Here is a 17,182-nt window from a genome sequence, read left to right on the forward strand (position 1 = left end):
AAGGCGCTAAGAAAAGTGTGTTGCGGGGAAACACAAAGGAATAAAGCACAAAATATTTCCCTTATCCAGCGCAGGATAAGAAAGTAAGGAAAGTTTGTGTTCCCCTTATCCCGCGCTAAGAAGATTACAAGGCAAAATGAAGTGTAGGATAAGAAAGCAAGGGCGGATGGCTTTCCTCCTTATCCCACACCAAAGACAGGCACAAGAGATGGCCAGTGCAGGATAAGAAAAGACAATGTGTAGGACTTTCCTCATTATCCTGCGGAGGAAAGTGGAGGTCCAAGATGGCCATGCAGGATAAGAGGGTTGAAGGGCAGATGATGGACCCGATGAATCAACGGCCATGTCAGCAATGGTAGATAACTTTGTGTGCCTGGTGGGCCCAATTTTTATATAAAAGGCAATTTTGTTTTCTCGAGAGGCCATGTCACTCCAAAATTTTGGAGTGGGGCTAGTTGCCTCGTGGCGTAGTCACGCCCATTAATGATCACTTAAAATCCAATCTGACAGCTATGAATTTTTCTTTTGTTTTTGTCCCTGGTGCTCTCATGGAGAGATCTCGTGCATCCATCTATAAGAGAGATCTCCAAATCAATGGTGGGCATTTGAACTTGTAAGGCCTTTGGATTTCGAATGCTCTACAGGTGGGCAGTTATCGACCCAATGGTCGAGGTTTTGTTCTACATGGTCAGTGCCCGATATCTAATCCAATCTCCCTCCAACCTCCGGGGATTTCCGCTTTTACTCCAGATTGGATGCTGCAAGGCAATTTTTTATGCCACCATGCCCTCTTCAATATGATATGGAGACTTTTGGCTCTGTAGATGTACTCGACCCACGTCGTGTGTGCAGAGTTCTCCCTGATTTGTGGGGATTTTATTTTTCATGTTGCAGAGGACTTTCAGAGGCTGTCCTAACATGCTATCAAATATGTTAATCTGATCTTCTTCCCTCTCAGATGTTTTTGTAACCTAAACTTGGTCAGGGTTTGGGCTTTTTCAGTTGTAGTTATGAGTTATGCCTCAACTATAAAGGCATATTTTGTATATTTTCCAAAGGATCTTCTCCTCTTTTTTCTATTACAATAGTTTATGACTTCTGCAACTATAAAAAATCTACCTTTCCCTTTCATTTATAAATTTATCTTTCTTGCATGTATTCTCTTCTTGGAATTTGTGTACATGTTTTACCTTCTTTCTTGAATGATTTTCTAATTTTCTTTCCTTAGTTGCAAGTTTTTTGTGTTATTTCCAACCTTCACTCTCCATCTTGGGTGACTAATTAGGATAGAATATTGTACATACTTGGGGTAGCTCTATTGATGTTTTGTGTAGTTTTAGGCAGCGAAGATCATCATTTCAGTCTGGGTGCAAGCCCCTTTGCCTTTCTTTTAGTATCCCTTCCTTCTATCCATTTTCCCTATTAGATCAATAAATTGGGATTTTATCTGTGTTGGGTTGGTCCAACACTTTCAATCAGATTGAAGAGGAAGATAGCCTTCTTCGAAAACTCAACCTTATATTTAGCGAGGTCCCACACTTGAGAGGTTGTTTACATGTTTCGCAAGTTTATTGATCAAGTTTGGTCACTAAGGGTGCAAAATTTTATGACAATATTTTCTGGTACACTCGGTGGGAGTGTTGAACTTTTAGTTCATAGATGACCATGTGGGATACAAACTCTTAGTCACTGGTCATATCTTTGTTGATCTTGGTGTGTTGATCAACAACTCAGCCTTTAGAGGCAATAAATCACATACCTGATGACTTTCTACAACAAATCTAATGGTTAAGCAATTTTAATGCTCAAACAACTTAAAAATCTGGTATCTTCTTTAATTTCAAGCCTTTGGAGGAAGTCATTCTTCAAGCACCTAACTTCAAGCCATTTTGGTGATCTTGGTATGTCACCTTTTTCTCTCTGGTAGGGTAGATCTTTTGCCTTTTTTAAGAATTTTATGTAACAAAGATTATTTCTTTTTAAATGCTTCAATATGAGTTCATACCATAGGAGCAATTTCTATTCACCCCTATTTTTTTAAAATACCAATCAACCCTCCCCAATCTATCAAAATGAACAAAATAGGGCTGCTCCTAGTTTTAATACAAATACTTTTTCTCCAGCAGTAGGTGGGTATTTTCTTAATGCTTACCACCCACCCACCCTTGCTTAACCTTCTTATCAGCCTAGCCAGCCTCAAGTCAGTGAGATAGACCTTCTTGTTGAGTCTTGGACGTCAGAGGTAGTTCATAAAATGGAAAACCAAATGTTGGATCACATAAGACAACTTGATGAGATCAAGCAACAACAACTTTGGGAACTACAACACGAGGAGGCCTCTTACCAACAAAAACAACAAGAGGAGCTTTCTTATCAAGCCCAACTACAACAACAACAAGAGTTGGAGGCTCAACAATGACATGACACCTTCCTTGTAGATCAACTTGCATCTGCAAGAAAAGAGGAATAGATCAAGCAGTTGGTGGCCCTAGAAGAAAGAATCATGCAGGTAGAAGCCTCTGTCCCTATTCCCCCTAAAACAAGATTTCCAAGTTTCAGAAAAGGGAGCCCTCCTTTATATTTTAAGGAGACTGTCCCTAACCAAATCCACCCTTACACTAAGTCTATCTAGGAGAGATCTAATTTGAATGCCCCAAGTTTCATGGGAATGCCATCTATGGATGTGCAGGAGCCTATTTTCTCGGCTCCTTAGTGGTCTGGCCCTATTGAGATCTTCCTTTGTAAGGGTGGGTCTATTATTCAGAGGGTAGATGATGGCCATCTTCTTCCCAATTTTGATGGGCAGTCTACTCATGAAGAGAATTCCATGGTGGAGCTTGAGGTGCTAGAGGAATAAAAGGAAGACAACTTGTAGCATATGGACACCAAGAAAGAAGAATGCAACAAGGAGGAAGCTTTGATCAGTCTTGATCATCTTCCCTCCTTCATCGAGGATGAAGAATCTCTTCCTTCATCTAAGCCAGTAGTGTATTCTCTACAAGAGGGGCCTACGCTTGAAGAAGTTAGTCCTAGTGACTATGCAATTTTGGGAGAAATTAGTTCTTCTCCAACTCCCATTTTTTCAATCCCTCAAGAGAGCTCCAATAAGGCCCAAGTCAATCTCCTGTGTTTTAAGAGTGAGGAGGAGCTAAACGAGGACTCTTTTTGGAATGAATTGGAAGGTTTTTGTGCAGGTTTGGACACTTTTCTTCCTTGTCTGATGTAGGTCCAAGCAAAATCAAATTAAGACTTTCATCTTTTGGAGAGTCAAGATGATGACTTGAATGAGGTGCTTGTCTAAGGTGAACAAGAACAAAAATCAAAGCTAATTGAGAGAGAAAAATTTATTTTCTTTGATTTTGATGATGAGGTTGAGGTAAAACATATGGCAGATGTCAAGTTTGATCTTGACCTTGATCTCCATATGTTCTCAAATATAATTGACACTTTTTGTGCCAACCTCAATGAAGTTGAGTTCATCTCCTTAGGGGGGGACAATCTGGTTAGCATGATCAGATTTTGATGATAGAGGTGGTTGAGCAAGAATAGGCCACTAGGATGAGCTCAACCTTTGTTAGATCAAGGGTCTACCCAATTATATTTCTCTCTTTGATTGGGGCCAATCATGAAGTTGTAGAGCCACATACCTAGGTCATAAGTGTATCTTAGACTAGCAATGTGTCCGATCAACAAATTGGGGTATGCATTTTTGTTTCTAGGTTGTATGATTTCTTGCAACTATTTATGGTTCTACCTTCATTTTTACAGCTCTATGTTTTGTTCCAAAGCCATGAAAATCACCCTTCCCTCTTTAGGGAGGGAAGCTATTTTAACCAGTCCATGAATAGTTTTGTTTAGCAGCTTAAGTTGATTGGTTAGAGTAGGGTAGTGTAGGATTTATTTTCCTCCAAGTGCTTTGGCACATTGTATTTCATTTTCAGTTTTCCTTCCAAGAAGTGCATGAGTGTAGTCTTCTTTTATAAGTATGGCAGAAAATTTTGATGTATCCTATAATGCCCCACTAGGAAACCCCAAAGGGATAAAGCTAAAACACACAAATGGAGTGCAATATTTTTTTATTTTTTTTATAATAAGACACAACATTAAGATACATTGGAGTTATCTAAAGCTTTGATAACACATCGGAAGACCTAAACAAACCTAAAGGGTTTCCCAACGTGATTACGTAACTTAACACCTAACTCAATTCATGACATTAGATCCAATTAAGCAGCTTATCTTAATTACATATTATTATTTAAATCATGGATATAATTTGTTCAGTAAATTAACATTATAGAAAGTAGGACGTGCTCATCCATTATGGTTGAAGATGAATCTAACATGAAGATATTTACCCATAGAAGTTAAAACATAGATAACATGTGGAGGTTCATCCATTAGAGTTAAAATATAGGTAACTTAATGAAGTTTATCCATTAGAGTTAAAATTAGATAACATGACAAGTACATCCATTATAGTTAAAATAAAACTAATATGATGAAGTTCATTTATTAAGATTAATATGTAAATAACTAAATGAGTTCATCCATTTTAGTTATAATACAGCTAATAAGATGAAGTTCATTTATTAAGGTTAAAATGTAGATAACCAATTGAGTTCATCCATTATAGTTAAAATATAGCTAATAAGATGAAGTTCATTTATTAAGGTTAAAATATAGATAACCAATTGAGTTCATCCATTATAGTTAAAATATAGCTAATAAGATGAAGTTCATTTATTAAGGTTAAAATGTAGATAACCAATTGAGTTCATCCATTATAGTTAAAATATAGCTAATAAGATGAATTTCATTGATTAACGTTAAAATGTAGGTAGTCAAATGAAGTTCATCCATTGGAATTACAACTTAGGTAATATGACGAGTTCATCCAATAATGGTTATCCAATCATATCATTCAAACTTTTCCTTAACCATATACCATGCATTTAATTTCATTACACGCTTTAATTTCTACATAACCTAGTGAGTTGTTTCCATGCATACTTAATTGCATTATCAATAACTGAAATTGATTACATTCTATTATTCAAATCTACATCCTTTCATGATCTAATTTATTTCATTTAAGACACGACTGCATACATGCATTACGATAAATCTCATCCAATCCATTTAAATATTCTATCAAAGTGTCATCCATACATGCTAGCACTAACCATGAAACATAAGAACAAAAGCAACACATAACACCAAATGATCTCGGAGTTCACCCCTAGAGGGCTACATCTCCGAGTTTGCTCAACTGCAAGACCCCTCTGATAATTAAATAAGTTAAGGATACATAAGGTTCACATTTTTTTACAATCGTGCCATCAAGGCGAACATAACTAATATACAAATGACCACTTCGGTCAAGAAAACATAAATGATCCCTACATAGAAACGGATCCAACTAGACATATTAAAAGCAAATACAAAGGTCCATTGCTTGACGGTACTCTAACTAGGGACCTGACCAACTATGGCCAACCACGAATCAACCAGATGACAGAGTCCAAACAAACATATCAAGTCTTGTTGTTACTTAAGCAAAAGCGAATATAGAAATTAAACTTGCATAGGCATTAACCAGTAGGGGCAATCTTTTCCCATATTGATTTAAACACTAAATGTCGAACAATTTTTCTAAATGGTCTAAGTTCTCAAAATACAATAACAGAAAACCAAACACCATTACAAGGTAAATTCAATACCACAATTGCACTAATACCATCTTGCCTATTTCCCAATTCAGAGAAAAATATAAATTAACAATTTATTCTACTAAATGAAAATTTCATTTACTTGCCAAATTTTCCTAACGATACTTTATTTAACTCCCAATATTTCCAAAAGTATATTACTTAAGTTTCCAAAATACCCCATGATATAATATTCCTATTTTCCAATTACCCAAAATAATTATTAACTAGTACATGTTTATTAACCCCTGGATAATAACATATAACCATTAATAATTTACTAATACACAATTCCAAATTAAATACCGATTAATACATATTTATATTAATCCCCATTAATAAAATATATATATTAAAAATAACTTAATAATACATTGCTTTCAAATTAATTATTAATTAATACATATCTATTAACCCTCATTAATAAACTATATATTAATAGTAATTAATAATTAAAGAAAATAATAAAAATACCATTAAAATAAACTTTCATTAAAATAAGTTTTTTTTATTTATATTTTAAAAAAAAAAAAACCAACTTTAAAAAAAAAAGGGTGGGGAAACCTTGTGAGGCCCACCTCCCATCATGGGAGTGGTGGAAGCCACCGTAGCTCCCCCCACCTACAGCCACCAAAGTGGGCGTAGAGGCCCTTGTGGCCACCGCGGGCGCAGGTCCCTGCGGTCACTGTGGGGCGTAGGTCTCTACGAATTTCCGCAGGCAGGAGGGCGCGGGTAGAGCCCTCGGCTCCTCCGCCCTCTGACCCTAGTTTTTAATTTTTATTTTATTTTTTTTTGTTAAAAGCAATAAAATTTTAAATTAAAACAACAATCCCCCATGGGATAAAATAAAATAAACTATACCCCCAAATTTGCAGTCTCAGACTCGGAATTTTCTGAGAGGTAAATTTTGTTTTCAATCTTCAAACATGTATAGGTTTTTTTTTTTTTTTGATAATCTCAAACAAAACCCTGAATGAAATAAAAGTAATCTAAAACAATAATAAACTAAAACCCCCAATTTCTTTCATTCACAGACTCTGTATATTTTCCAAAATTTCTAAAAACACTATTTTGAAGATTTTTCCAGAATAATATTGTTTTTCCAAAAGACATACTTGCTGGAAAAAAAACTAAGCCCAACAAGCAAATCTTGAGCATAATGGAGATCTTTTCCCAAACGATGAATCCACCAAATTCCCACACTTGAAAACTGAAATACATAGATTCAAACCCAAACTCCATTTCAATCAAGAAATTTCTTCAAAGGAAAACAACCAGAAACTTTATTTTCATTTTTTTTTTCTCTTTTTTTTTTCTTTCAACAAAGAAAACAAAATAAGAATCCTACCTCTCTTTACATTCCTGACAAGATCCGATGGAGAGCCCAACCTGCAACTCAAGAAAAATCTCCATTTCCTCCAAAATCCCCAATTTCTCCATCCAAAATATTTTTTTTCCAAAAAAAAATCAACAACCCTAAAAATATTTTCCAACCTAGGTTAAATGGAATAAAAATTGACCTAATCCCCTAATTTCGAATTTAAACACTTTTTAAATAAAAGAAATGAAAAATCATTCTTTTCAACTATTCAAATAATCTAAGTTGCTTTTTTATTTAAAATTAAAATGCTTCTCTCTCATTTAATTTTAATTTTCTCAATATTAACAAAGCTAACATTTATATTTCACAATATTGATGAGGGTAAAATATTTTAATTAAATTAAACTCCCAAAATCAATCTTTTACACTATATCAAATATATATACTAGCATATATGTCTTAAATTTTAATTTAATCTATATAAAATATGCCGAGAGATATCCTTCTCGAGGCGTCTATTTCAATTTAGGGTGTAAAATTGATTAAAAATAGATGCCTCGAGAAGGATATCTCTCGGCGTATTTTATATAGATTAAATTAAAATTTAAGACATATATGCTAGTGGCAGTCACGCGACGCGACATGGAAAATATAAAATAAATACAATATATAATTATATAGAGTCTTTTCCTTGAGTTGAATTATATAATAGTATTTTAATATTATTATATTATTATATATCTAGGTATATGAAATATATCCATTTAGACTATTTTTAATAAATATATATGTTTTACAAGATTAAAGCATATACTAAAATGTAAGATATATATTGGAATTTATTTAATGATAATATAAAATAGTATTTAATGGTCAGTATTATGGTTATGGATAGGGTTAAGATTAGTATTATGGTTAGAGTTAAGGTTCATTGTTAGGGATACGATAAGGGTTCACATCAAGGTTAGGAGTTGGTTTAGGTTTAGAATTATGGTTAGGGTTAGGATTTAGGATTACTGTTAGGATTACAGTTAGGGTTAGGGTTAAGGGTAGTATCAATGTTAGGGTGTTTAGGTTTAGGATAAGGGTTGGAGTTAGGCTTTAGGATTATAATTAGGGTTAGGATTAGGGTTATTATTATGGTCAGAGTTAAGGTTTCCATCATTGTTAGGGATACAATTAGGGTTCTAATCAAGGTTAGGGTTTGGTTTAGGTCTAAAATTATGGTTAGGGTTAGGATTTAGGATTAATGTTAGGATTATGGTCAAGGTTAGAGTAAAGGATTCTATTATGGTGAACACTAAGGTTTACATCATTGTAGGGTTAGGGTAAGGGTTAGGGTTATGATTAGGGTTAGGTTTCATGGTTAAGGTTGTGATATTGTTTAGGGTTTATATCATGGTTAGAGTTACCATCAATTTTATGGTTTGGTTTAGGTCTAGGATTATGGTTAGCATTAGGGTTGGGGATTACAATTAAGGTTAGGGTTCAGGTTATGTCTAAGGTTTAGTGTTAGGGTTAAGTTTATGGTGAGGGTTAGGATTTATTGTTAGTTTTACAATTTTGTTTAGAGTTTATATCAAATTTAGGGTTAGGGTTAGGGTTATAATTATAATTGGGGGTAGGGTTAGGATTATGATTGGTTTATGATTATATAATGTATGTTTAGCATTAGGATTAGGGTTTATTTTTAGGGTTAAGTTTAGTATTATCCATAGGGTCATGGTTTACATCATTGTTAGGGTTTGATTTAGGTTTATGATTATGGTTAGGGTTATGGTTAGGTTTGGTGTTAGGGTTAAGTTTATGGTCAGGGTTAGGGTTTATTAATAGTGTAACCCTAATTATAGTTAGTGTTAGGATTATAATTTGATCTAGGATTGTTTGATGTCACATATCTTAGAGAATCATGTATGTTACAAATAAATAGTAGCACAAAATATGTTTTAAAAATAAAAGATATTATTAGTGGAAGTTTTATACATTGCCACACACCCACTTAAAATTTGTTTTAAATGGTATTATTTCTTTTATATTATATTATAATTCAAAAAAATGGCAAATCTTTCTAATTTACATGTTAAATATTGTAAAAAAATGTTAATTTTTTTTTTTATATTTAGCTGCTAAACATTTAACATTTCATATATATTTGTTAAACAACCATTTAATACATATATTTAAAGCCACACATTTAGAAAACCACATGTATAACAATTAATATTATTGTTGTCCTTTCAACTCTCATATAGGAGAAAAAATGCATGCTTTGCTACAATGAACTTGAATAAGTGAGAAGTGATGAAGTTCAAATAATAAGTAACTACATGAATATTACTTCATTGTAATGGTGTAAATACATCACGAACTCTTCAGTGATGAGAATGGTGTTACGTCCTTTATTTACAAGATGATCAAAATATACTTCTTTCATAATATCTAGAAATCTGGACACTATTGCAAATGCATCACGAGCTTTTTTAGCAACATCTTCCATTTTTAATATTTCAAGTTCTTCAACATCATCGATCATTAAGCTCGTGTTTTCAATTTCTTTGTAAATTTTGTTGCAACATTCTAAAACAATTCTCGCACATTTGTCAATAGGAGTTTCAACAAAATTGTTTGAGTTTATAGATGCAGTTGGACTTTGAATAATGATTTCCGATTCATCTTGTGAAACATCCATATTTCCAAGTATTTGCTGAAAATAAAAAAAATAGTAAAATTAGGGTTATCATTTAGGAACTATGATAATAAAGTATTCATAATTTGTGATAAAATTATAAAATCCCTATATTTAATAGCACAAACAATGTATGAAATAAATAATGAAAATATTTATTTATAATTGAAGCAAATTAAATCATCAGAATAGGATATTAGTTGGCGTACTATGTTTAAATGTCACTAAGAACATTTAAAATGAAATAAAAAATATAAAACCATAAGAAAATGATGTTAAATAAAGGAAATTAGCCTTTATATTTGATTAAATTATTAAATAGAAATATATTCAATGACTTACTAAATGTTGAGAAATTATGTAGAGAATGATTGTTTGTTTAAATTAGATAAGAATAGTCATTCATGAATGCGTCCATTTTGCTTTTCAATCATAATATGTAGATATTTTATCATATTGATTTTACATAAAACTATTTACATCTCATAAAAATATTATTTAACAAAATATATTTTAGTCTAAATTAACCTACAATATATGATTAAATTAAAAAATTAATAAAAAAAAAATCATCAGAATAAGATATTTTTTTGATAAGTAAATTGTTGGATTGGGCCAACTCCTTTTATATTATATCAAAAAAAGATAGAACAAAATAGTGTTTTCTTGTAGCTACAACCTTGCCTGCTCTCTCCTTATCTATTTGTATGTTAACACCAAAAATCCAGCCATCTATGGCTACAAAACTGCTGGTTTGTACGATTTGTTACATTGTATATTATGGCTAACATAACTAAATAAACTGATAAATACACAAACAATAAAAAACATTTTATAGGAAACCCAACCTTAGTAGAGTCGTCTATGCTTTGCATCCCTCGGTCCACGTATCTCACTGAACAATGGGTTGTTTGGGTCTAGTGACAGCCCTCGTTTTTCTGCTTCTTTCTTCATCCTCCTGGAATGGGCTACTCGAGCAACTACCGAGCAATCCCATTTGCATCTTTTGTGCGTCGGGCCTCTTGCTATGTCTTCTACTTCTCTGACATCATCTACCATCAAGTCCTCTCCACAATCTGGTAGAGTTGGCGCATCCAATCTGTCCTCCTCCCCATCGCTTTCATCTGGTATGCAGTATCCTTCCTATTGTTTGTACATCCGCATCCATTCTCTAGTCAAAGGAGGAAGGATATCGGCTGCCCTCTGCAGAAATTCCAAATTTCTTTCCATGTCAATCCTCCTGCTTCTCAATTCTTCTGGCTCCATCATGGTGACCAGGGGAAACTTCTTGACCTCTCCCATGAAACCCCGGTCAATCCCTAGATAGTACTGTTGGGGCATAGGAACAATGTTTTGTGCATCCACATTGTCAAGCACTGCATCTATATCCCCTAGGTATTTGTGGTGGAAGAGTCTTTGGCACAAATTTTTTGCCTTAGATTTCACCACATCTATTGTTAGGGCTAATGCCAAGAACATGGATGTGATATCTGTGTTGACCCTGTACTTGTGGTAAGCCCACAGGAACTCTGTCCCTAGGACCTCTTTAACCGCATGCAGGATAAGTGGGTGCCTCATTGAAAGCATTCGCAACAACCTCTAGTTTGTCACATCACCCAAAAGTGACACCATGCTCCTTGTGGATTGTAGACAAATAGGGGTATCCATCCTGATCATAATAAGATATTAGTTGGCTTAATATGGTTAAATGTCACTAAAAACATTTAAAATAGCATAAAAAATATAAAACCGTAAGAAAATGATGTTAAACAAAGTAAATTAGCCTTTATATTTGATTAAATTATTAAATTAAAATATATTCAATGACTTACTAAATGTTGAGAAATTTTATAGAGAATGAATGTGTCCATTTTGCTTTTCAATCATAATATGTAGATATATTATCATATTAATTTTACATAAAACTATTTACATCTCATAAACATATTATTTAATAAAATATATTTTAGTCTAAATAAACCTACAATATATGATTAAATAAAAAAATTAAATTATACATTTTTCTCTTCAAATAATTAATTTGCATCAATCAATGTGTTTCAACTACCAAACTCTTTGGATATCCAATAAATTGAACCAAGTGTAGATTCTTATTACCAAACTTTTGGGTGAGGAGAGAAAGTATCATGATTATAAGAGAAGACATAAGTAGCATTGCTAATTTTTGAAAGTACAAATTTCAAGAATTTTGTTAACAACATTTATTAGATCAAATAACTTCTAAGGATTTTAGCCTGCTTTCTTCTTCCTTTCTTCTAGCAACTTGTTTTCCCCTTTTCATTTTTTCAAAATCTGTCATATGTGAAGGGCGGTATAATCCGTAGTCCTTGCAAAGATTTGACACGTGATATTGCTACAAATGTGAGACCACTTCTTTCAGTGGGGCCTATATCAATAGTGGCTTTGTCTAGTGTCAACCCTTGTGATTTATGTATGGTTAAAGCCCAAGCCAATCTCAATGGAATTTGCTTTGTGCTAGCTTTGTCAATTGCTAGAATTGGAACTCTTTGGGGATGACGATCATCAAATGGAATTCCTGAGTAACCATCAAAATCTACAAGTAAATATGACAGTGGAAAAGGTGGTGCACTTCCAGGTCTATATACAATACTTCGAATATATCCTAGTGCTCCATTGACAAGACCTGCTTCTATCCATAAGTTTGAAGTTAACATCACCCTTGCATTTTTGTTGAGTAATAGTTCCATGTCGAACTCGTCATTTCCATCGCCTTCTATAGAACTAAGTATTTTTGTTTTTACAGCGATGCTTCATGCAATAGGGTTTTTTAATGAGTACAATTTTCTTTTGTTATGACTGTGCACATTATCATTTGTCAAGAATAAATGAACACTATTTTAGAACTCATCATTTGTTGCAATACTCATGTTTCCATTTGATCTTGACATAAGTAACATCCAATCATCTATTGTAGGGTTTGCATCCCTTATGTTTGTTAGAAGACGATGAAATCTTTCTTGTTCATTGCTTTGTCCATCTTGTCTGAAAATACGGCTCAAAGTAACTACGGTTTTGAATTCTTCCCACAGTATCCTTGCACGCCTTTTGCTTTCATATGCCGCTCTATCTTTGACAAGAGGCAATTGTGCCAAATCTCCGACCAATATCATAGATATACCTGAAAAATATTTTAATACACATATTCAGCAATAGGTAAATGTGTTAAAAATGTAGATCTATTATTCTAAGAGACTTAAATGTTAATCATACCTCCAAAACTTTTATGACTATTTTCTGGAAATGCTTGTCGAAGACGAGAATCTATGTTTTCAAGTAACATCTCTCCCAAGAAGCTCATTTCATCTATTAATATGTACTTTATGTGAGAAATTTCCTCTTGGAAAGTCATAAGTCTTGTCCCTTGTAGCTCACTGAATTCTTTTATTGGAATTCTCAACTTAGAATGAATCGTTGATGCTCCAATATTGAATGCTACAACTCTTGTTGGTGCAAGTAGAAGTAGAGGAGAGCATTGTGGAGAGGCTGCATTTTGTAATGTTTGACTTATTGCACTAATCAAGTATGACTTACCCGTTCCTGTTGTGCCTTGAATTATCATATATAAGGGCGATACATTTTGATATGTATGATAGTGGGACATTATAATGTTGAATGCTTTGTTTTGTTTGTCACTGAGGTTTCCATAGTCCACACATTATGGTATGTCATCATGAATAAGACAACCATTATTTCTCATTATGTTAATAAAATTTGTAGCTTCATTTGTGTATTGTTCACCTTGAAATTCTTGACACCAGTCTATCTGTCGATCTATATCTCTTCTACCCAACATATCTATTTCTAAAACTTGCATAATCTATCCACGATGAAGTCTAGATAAAATTTCACATTCATTCTCTGTGGTAGTACCTTGGGCATTGTTGTCTTCAGATTCTGAATCACCCTCATTTTCACTATTTTCAATATCTCATCTCCTTTCTAGGTGCCATTGATTATATCTAAATTTATCCCATGTTGCAACTATTGATTCATCATTGTGGCCAATATCTGTGTGAATTTCACGAAAAGGCTTATAGAGCAACAATTTTGAAGAGCAAAAATCAATCCATTTTTCTGAGTGACGTGCAGGAATTGATTGAAATCTAGGAAATACTCTTACAATAGCAGCGACTTTCCTTGGACTCCATTTGTTCTCTCCTCTTCTTTTTATGTTATATATCCATGATTTTGCAGCATCAATAAGGCACACAGCTTCCAAAAATTGTGGCTTGTTCCTATATGCATCGATGAAAGATATGGTATGTTCTTCATTGTCATCATCAGTATTTAAGTCTACGCGTTTGAATACTTCCCTTGAAACATTTAAGTTGACAAATGTTCTACTGCTTTGTACCAATGGAAGTTCTAGTAGCATGTGACTTGTTTCTTGGGCTCCAGTATCCCTTTCTATTAGTGTTTCGGTAAGAAGCCTTCTATATGCTTTTGCTGCTAAATCATCAGGATTTTCTACATTTGCTAACCATAATAACATTTGATGGTATGTTTCTAAGCTTTTTTCAGCTTTGGTTGCATACTTTGCAATACATTTAGTTACAACATGTTTTGACATAACAGGTTGCCAATCAATATTTGCTCTCCATAGTTGGAGTATGTATCGATTATATGAGTTAACTCTGTCATCGTTTCTGAATGGCTCAAATTTCATTTCACCACTTTCTAAGTCTTTATAAATTCTAGAAGCTTCTAAATTTAACGACCATGGGGCATTATACCTATATGTCATTCACATATTTTATTAGTAAACAAAGTAATATATTCAAGATAGACAATATTTACATTTGAAATGAATAAAATTGGTTAGGAAATATTTACCTGCAAACCAATTTCCCTTTTTTTTTGCGTAGACATGCACCCTCTCAACACATTGTGTGTCTTTGAACAGTATTCAAAATCTCATCATAGTCATCATGGAGAGAAGTTTCTGCCAGTTGTCTTGTGTTTTTTAGACATGGGTGTAGATTGAAATTTCAATATACCTGGAATGTGGATTAAAAATTGTCAATCTCTATTTATACTTATTTTAAACTGTGTATAATATGAAAAGGGCTTGATTTGCTAATTTATTGTAATCGTACCTGTATGTTTCAGAGGTGTGTGTCTTGTCGAGGGTTACATGCATGAACTAAATCGTGTCGATATGATTCAGCATAGTACAATTGATCTGGATTATTCCAATCAATATTGTCCATATTTGGTGCTCCATTTAACCATATAAAACCATGCACATGTGCAGATCCCCTATGTTGTCATTCGTATCTACACTAATAGTCTTTGACATTCATGCCCTTGTCGAGGATCTCTTTCCTGAAAGTTGAGTATCGTGAATGCATGTATTGTGAAACAATGTGAGGATAATCGATGACATTTTGTTTTCTCCATAGTTGTGTTTCTCGTGGATTGCTTGGTGGTGTTCCGAGCATCAATGCATGTAAATCTGGCCAGTACAAGTCTATTGCACTTAATGTGAAAAATATTTTCGGTGTTCCAATTTGGTGAAGCATGTCTATTAATTCTGCTCAACACTTTGTCCAATAAGATCTTGTTCCCCTTAAACTGGTTCCAAATCGCATCAATCTATCTGCTAGATGCGAATGTGGTGTGTTGTCCATGTGTTCACGCAACTCCTGTATTGTGATTGGCATTTCGTGCAGACTTCTTTTTACACAAACAGCTGTGGAGCTATGCGCACGATGTCTCATAATCATGTTCATCATATAATAACGAAATCTTGGATGCTTACTGAATCTATTATCTCTGTATCGTAGGAGGTGCTTGGCAAATTCATGTAGATGCAATTTCCTTAGTCTCGATTCCAACCAATCACATTTACCATTGGGAAATAAAGATGGGAAAGTCATGTTGAGTAATCCTGGCGTTGTATATTCATTTATGGGAGATGCACCGATCATGGGCCAATCCATCATTGTTGTTGGGTCTACATTAGGATTGTTGACCCATGCACGAATCAACTCCATTTCCCTTTGGGCATTTGGTGGTTTGGATTCCATCGACGTTGTATGCTCTATTATGTTTCTCTCATCTGTCTCCATAAGGGGGCCCACAAAAATAACTTCATTTCTATCAGAATCAAACTCCATATGCACAGTTCTTAACTCGTTAAAAACATTATGATCTAAATTTGGCGGTATATTGTCTAGAGCATTTTCATCAACAATTACATCAGAGTAAAACTTATCATGTTGAATTTTGTATCGTAGGGCTGTGTAGACACGATATTTATTTACTGTGAAATTATAGCTTGTCCCATGTTGATCCTTTCTGCGAACTACAATCAATGGAAGATCTTTAACTAAATGTGGCAATTTTTTGGCCATATTTTCAATGTTTTGTGGAAAGCTTATTGTGTGTCCTTTGTATTTGAACTGACCACCAGTTGCATGTGTCACTTGCAAAATTGGGCTAATGCGTGCAATTAGCATTTCTTCCACTTGAGATAAATTTGCCAATTATGTTAGTTGGGGCTCGGGATCCATATTATTTTCACATGAAAATATGTGGTTGCCTTTTTCTTGTCTGCATCTAGTACAAATAGGCCCTTGGGGACTACGGGAGACATTGATTCCAATATAAGATTCTTGACAAATATGGCACATTGTTGGTGATGCCAACCTATCTAATTTATTACGAAATGCCATTTGAAATTTCATGAAATCAGTCTCTAGTAATTTACTGGCATTTGGGATGTCATGTTCAAATGATTTAGTAGTGAATTGTTGTCCCTATTGATTTACATTTTCAGGTGTTTCTGCAACATGTTCTGTTGAACTTGGCCCTTCCTCTTCTACATTCCTTTGAAAAGCTACTTTGTGCACATTCGTTTTGATATTTTCATGATCCTTGATTTGTTGTGTTTCCCCTATTTGGGGATTACTTTTTACTCTTGCCTCAGTATGTACAGGACACACCTCAGCATAATTTTGAACTCTTATGACTTCCTGTGAGTGAGCCTCCTTAGATATGCGTTGATGTGTATTTCTATTTATGTTTCTATGTTGCTCATAATGAGAGCAATGCTCATGTATTTGATTGACTATATTCCTATTAACATTTTCCTCTAGTATTGTTTCACCTTGTAACTGTTCATTTGTCATTTCTGTTATATGTTTAGCGCATCTTTCTCTATCTTCTTTATTTATTTGGCTTGTAGACTCATCCATTTGAGCATCTATCATTTTTTGCATACGTCGCCTACGATATTCTCGTTGATATTCTCTCTGTTGTTGTTTTCTTTGCTCTTCAGTCTCAAAGAAGTGTTTCCTTGGTCGAACCATAGCTAATGTATCAAACACATAGAGAACTTAAATAAATAGAAAATATACAAATAAATATCATTTGATAGTATTAGAAATAATAAATTAAAAATAAAAATTCTAAGAGGAG

At 33.8% G+C, this 17,182-nt stretch overlaps 3 protein-coding genes across 3 annotated transcripts; all 3 read right to left on the reverse strand.

Moving 5' to 3' along the window:
- Nucleotides 1–12,024: 12,024 nt before the first annotated feature.
- On the reverse strand, nucleotides 12,025–12,447 carry LOC131876600 (uncharacterized). Its single transcript, XM_059222040.1, has one exon. The coding sequence runs from the start codon at nucleotides 12,445–12,447 to the stop codon at nucleotides 12,025–12,027; it is 423 nt and encodes a 140-aa protein (XP_059078023.1).
- A 150-nt stretch (nucleotides 12,448–12,597) lies between these two features.
- On the reverse strand, nucleotides 12,598–13,319 carry LOC131078037 (ATP-dependent DNA helicase pfh1-like). The gene is made up of 2 exons (XM_058015661.2): nucleotides 12,971–13,319; nucleotides 12,598–12,878 (listed from the first exon to the last, which is right to left on the reverse strand). Exons 1-2 carry the CDS (start codon nucleotides 13,317–13,319, stop codon nucleotides 12,598–12,600), a joined length of 630 nt encoding a protein of 209 aa, XP_057871644.2.
- Nucleotides 13,320–15,297: 1,978 nt separating this feature from the next.
- Nucleotides 15,298–16,221, reverse strand: LOC131078030 (uncharacterized). The gene has a single exon (XM_058015656.2). It carries the CDS (start codon nucleotides 16,219–16,221, stop codon nucleotides 15,298–15,300), a length of 924 nt encoding a protein of 307 aa, XP_057871639.2.
- Between the last annotated feature and the right edge of the window lie 961 nt (nucleotides 16,222–17,182).

The sequence above is a fragment of the Cryptomeria japonica genome, chromosome 6 (genome assembly GCF_030272615.1).
Source record: "Cryptomeria japonica chromosome 6, Sugi_1.0, whole genome shotgun sequence".
Taxonomy (NCBI): Eukaryota; Viridiplantae; Streptophyta; class Pinopsida; order Cupressales; family Cupressaceae; genus Cryptomeria; species Cryptomeria japonica.

Bases quoted from the DNA above. Each gene is read 5' to 3' on its own strand.
- LOC131876600 (XM_059222040.1), bottom strand. From the start codon at position 12,447: ATGGAACTATTACTCAACAAAAATGCAAGGGTGATGTTAACTTCAAAC.
- LOC131078037 (XM_058015661.2), bottom strand. From the start codon at position 13,319: ATGATAATTCAAGGCACAACAGGAACGGGTAAGTCATACTTGATTAGT. The intron at 12,879-12,970 runs GTATGATTAACA...AATATTTTTCAG, and splicing joins TAGTCATAAAAGTTTTGGAG to GTATATCTATGATATTGGTC.
- LOC131078030 (XM_058015656.2), bottom strand. From the start codon at position 16,221: ATGCTAATTGCACGCATTAGCCCAATTTTGCAAGTGACACATGCAACT.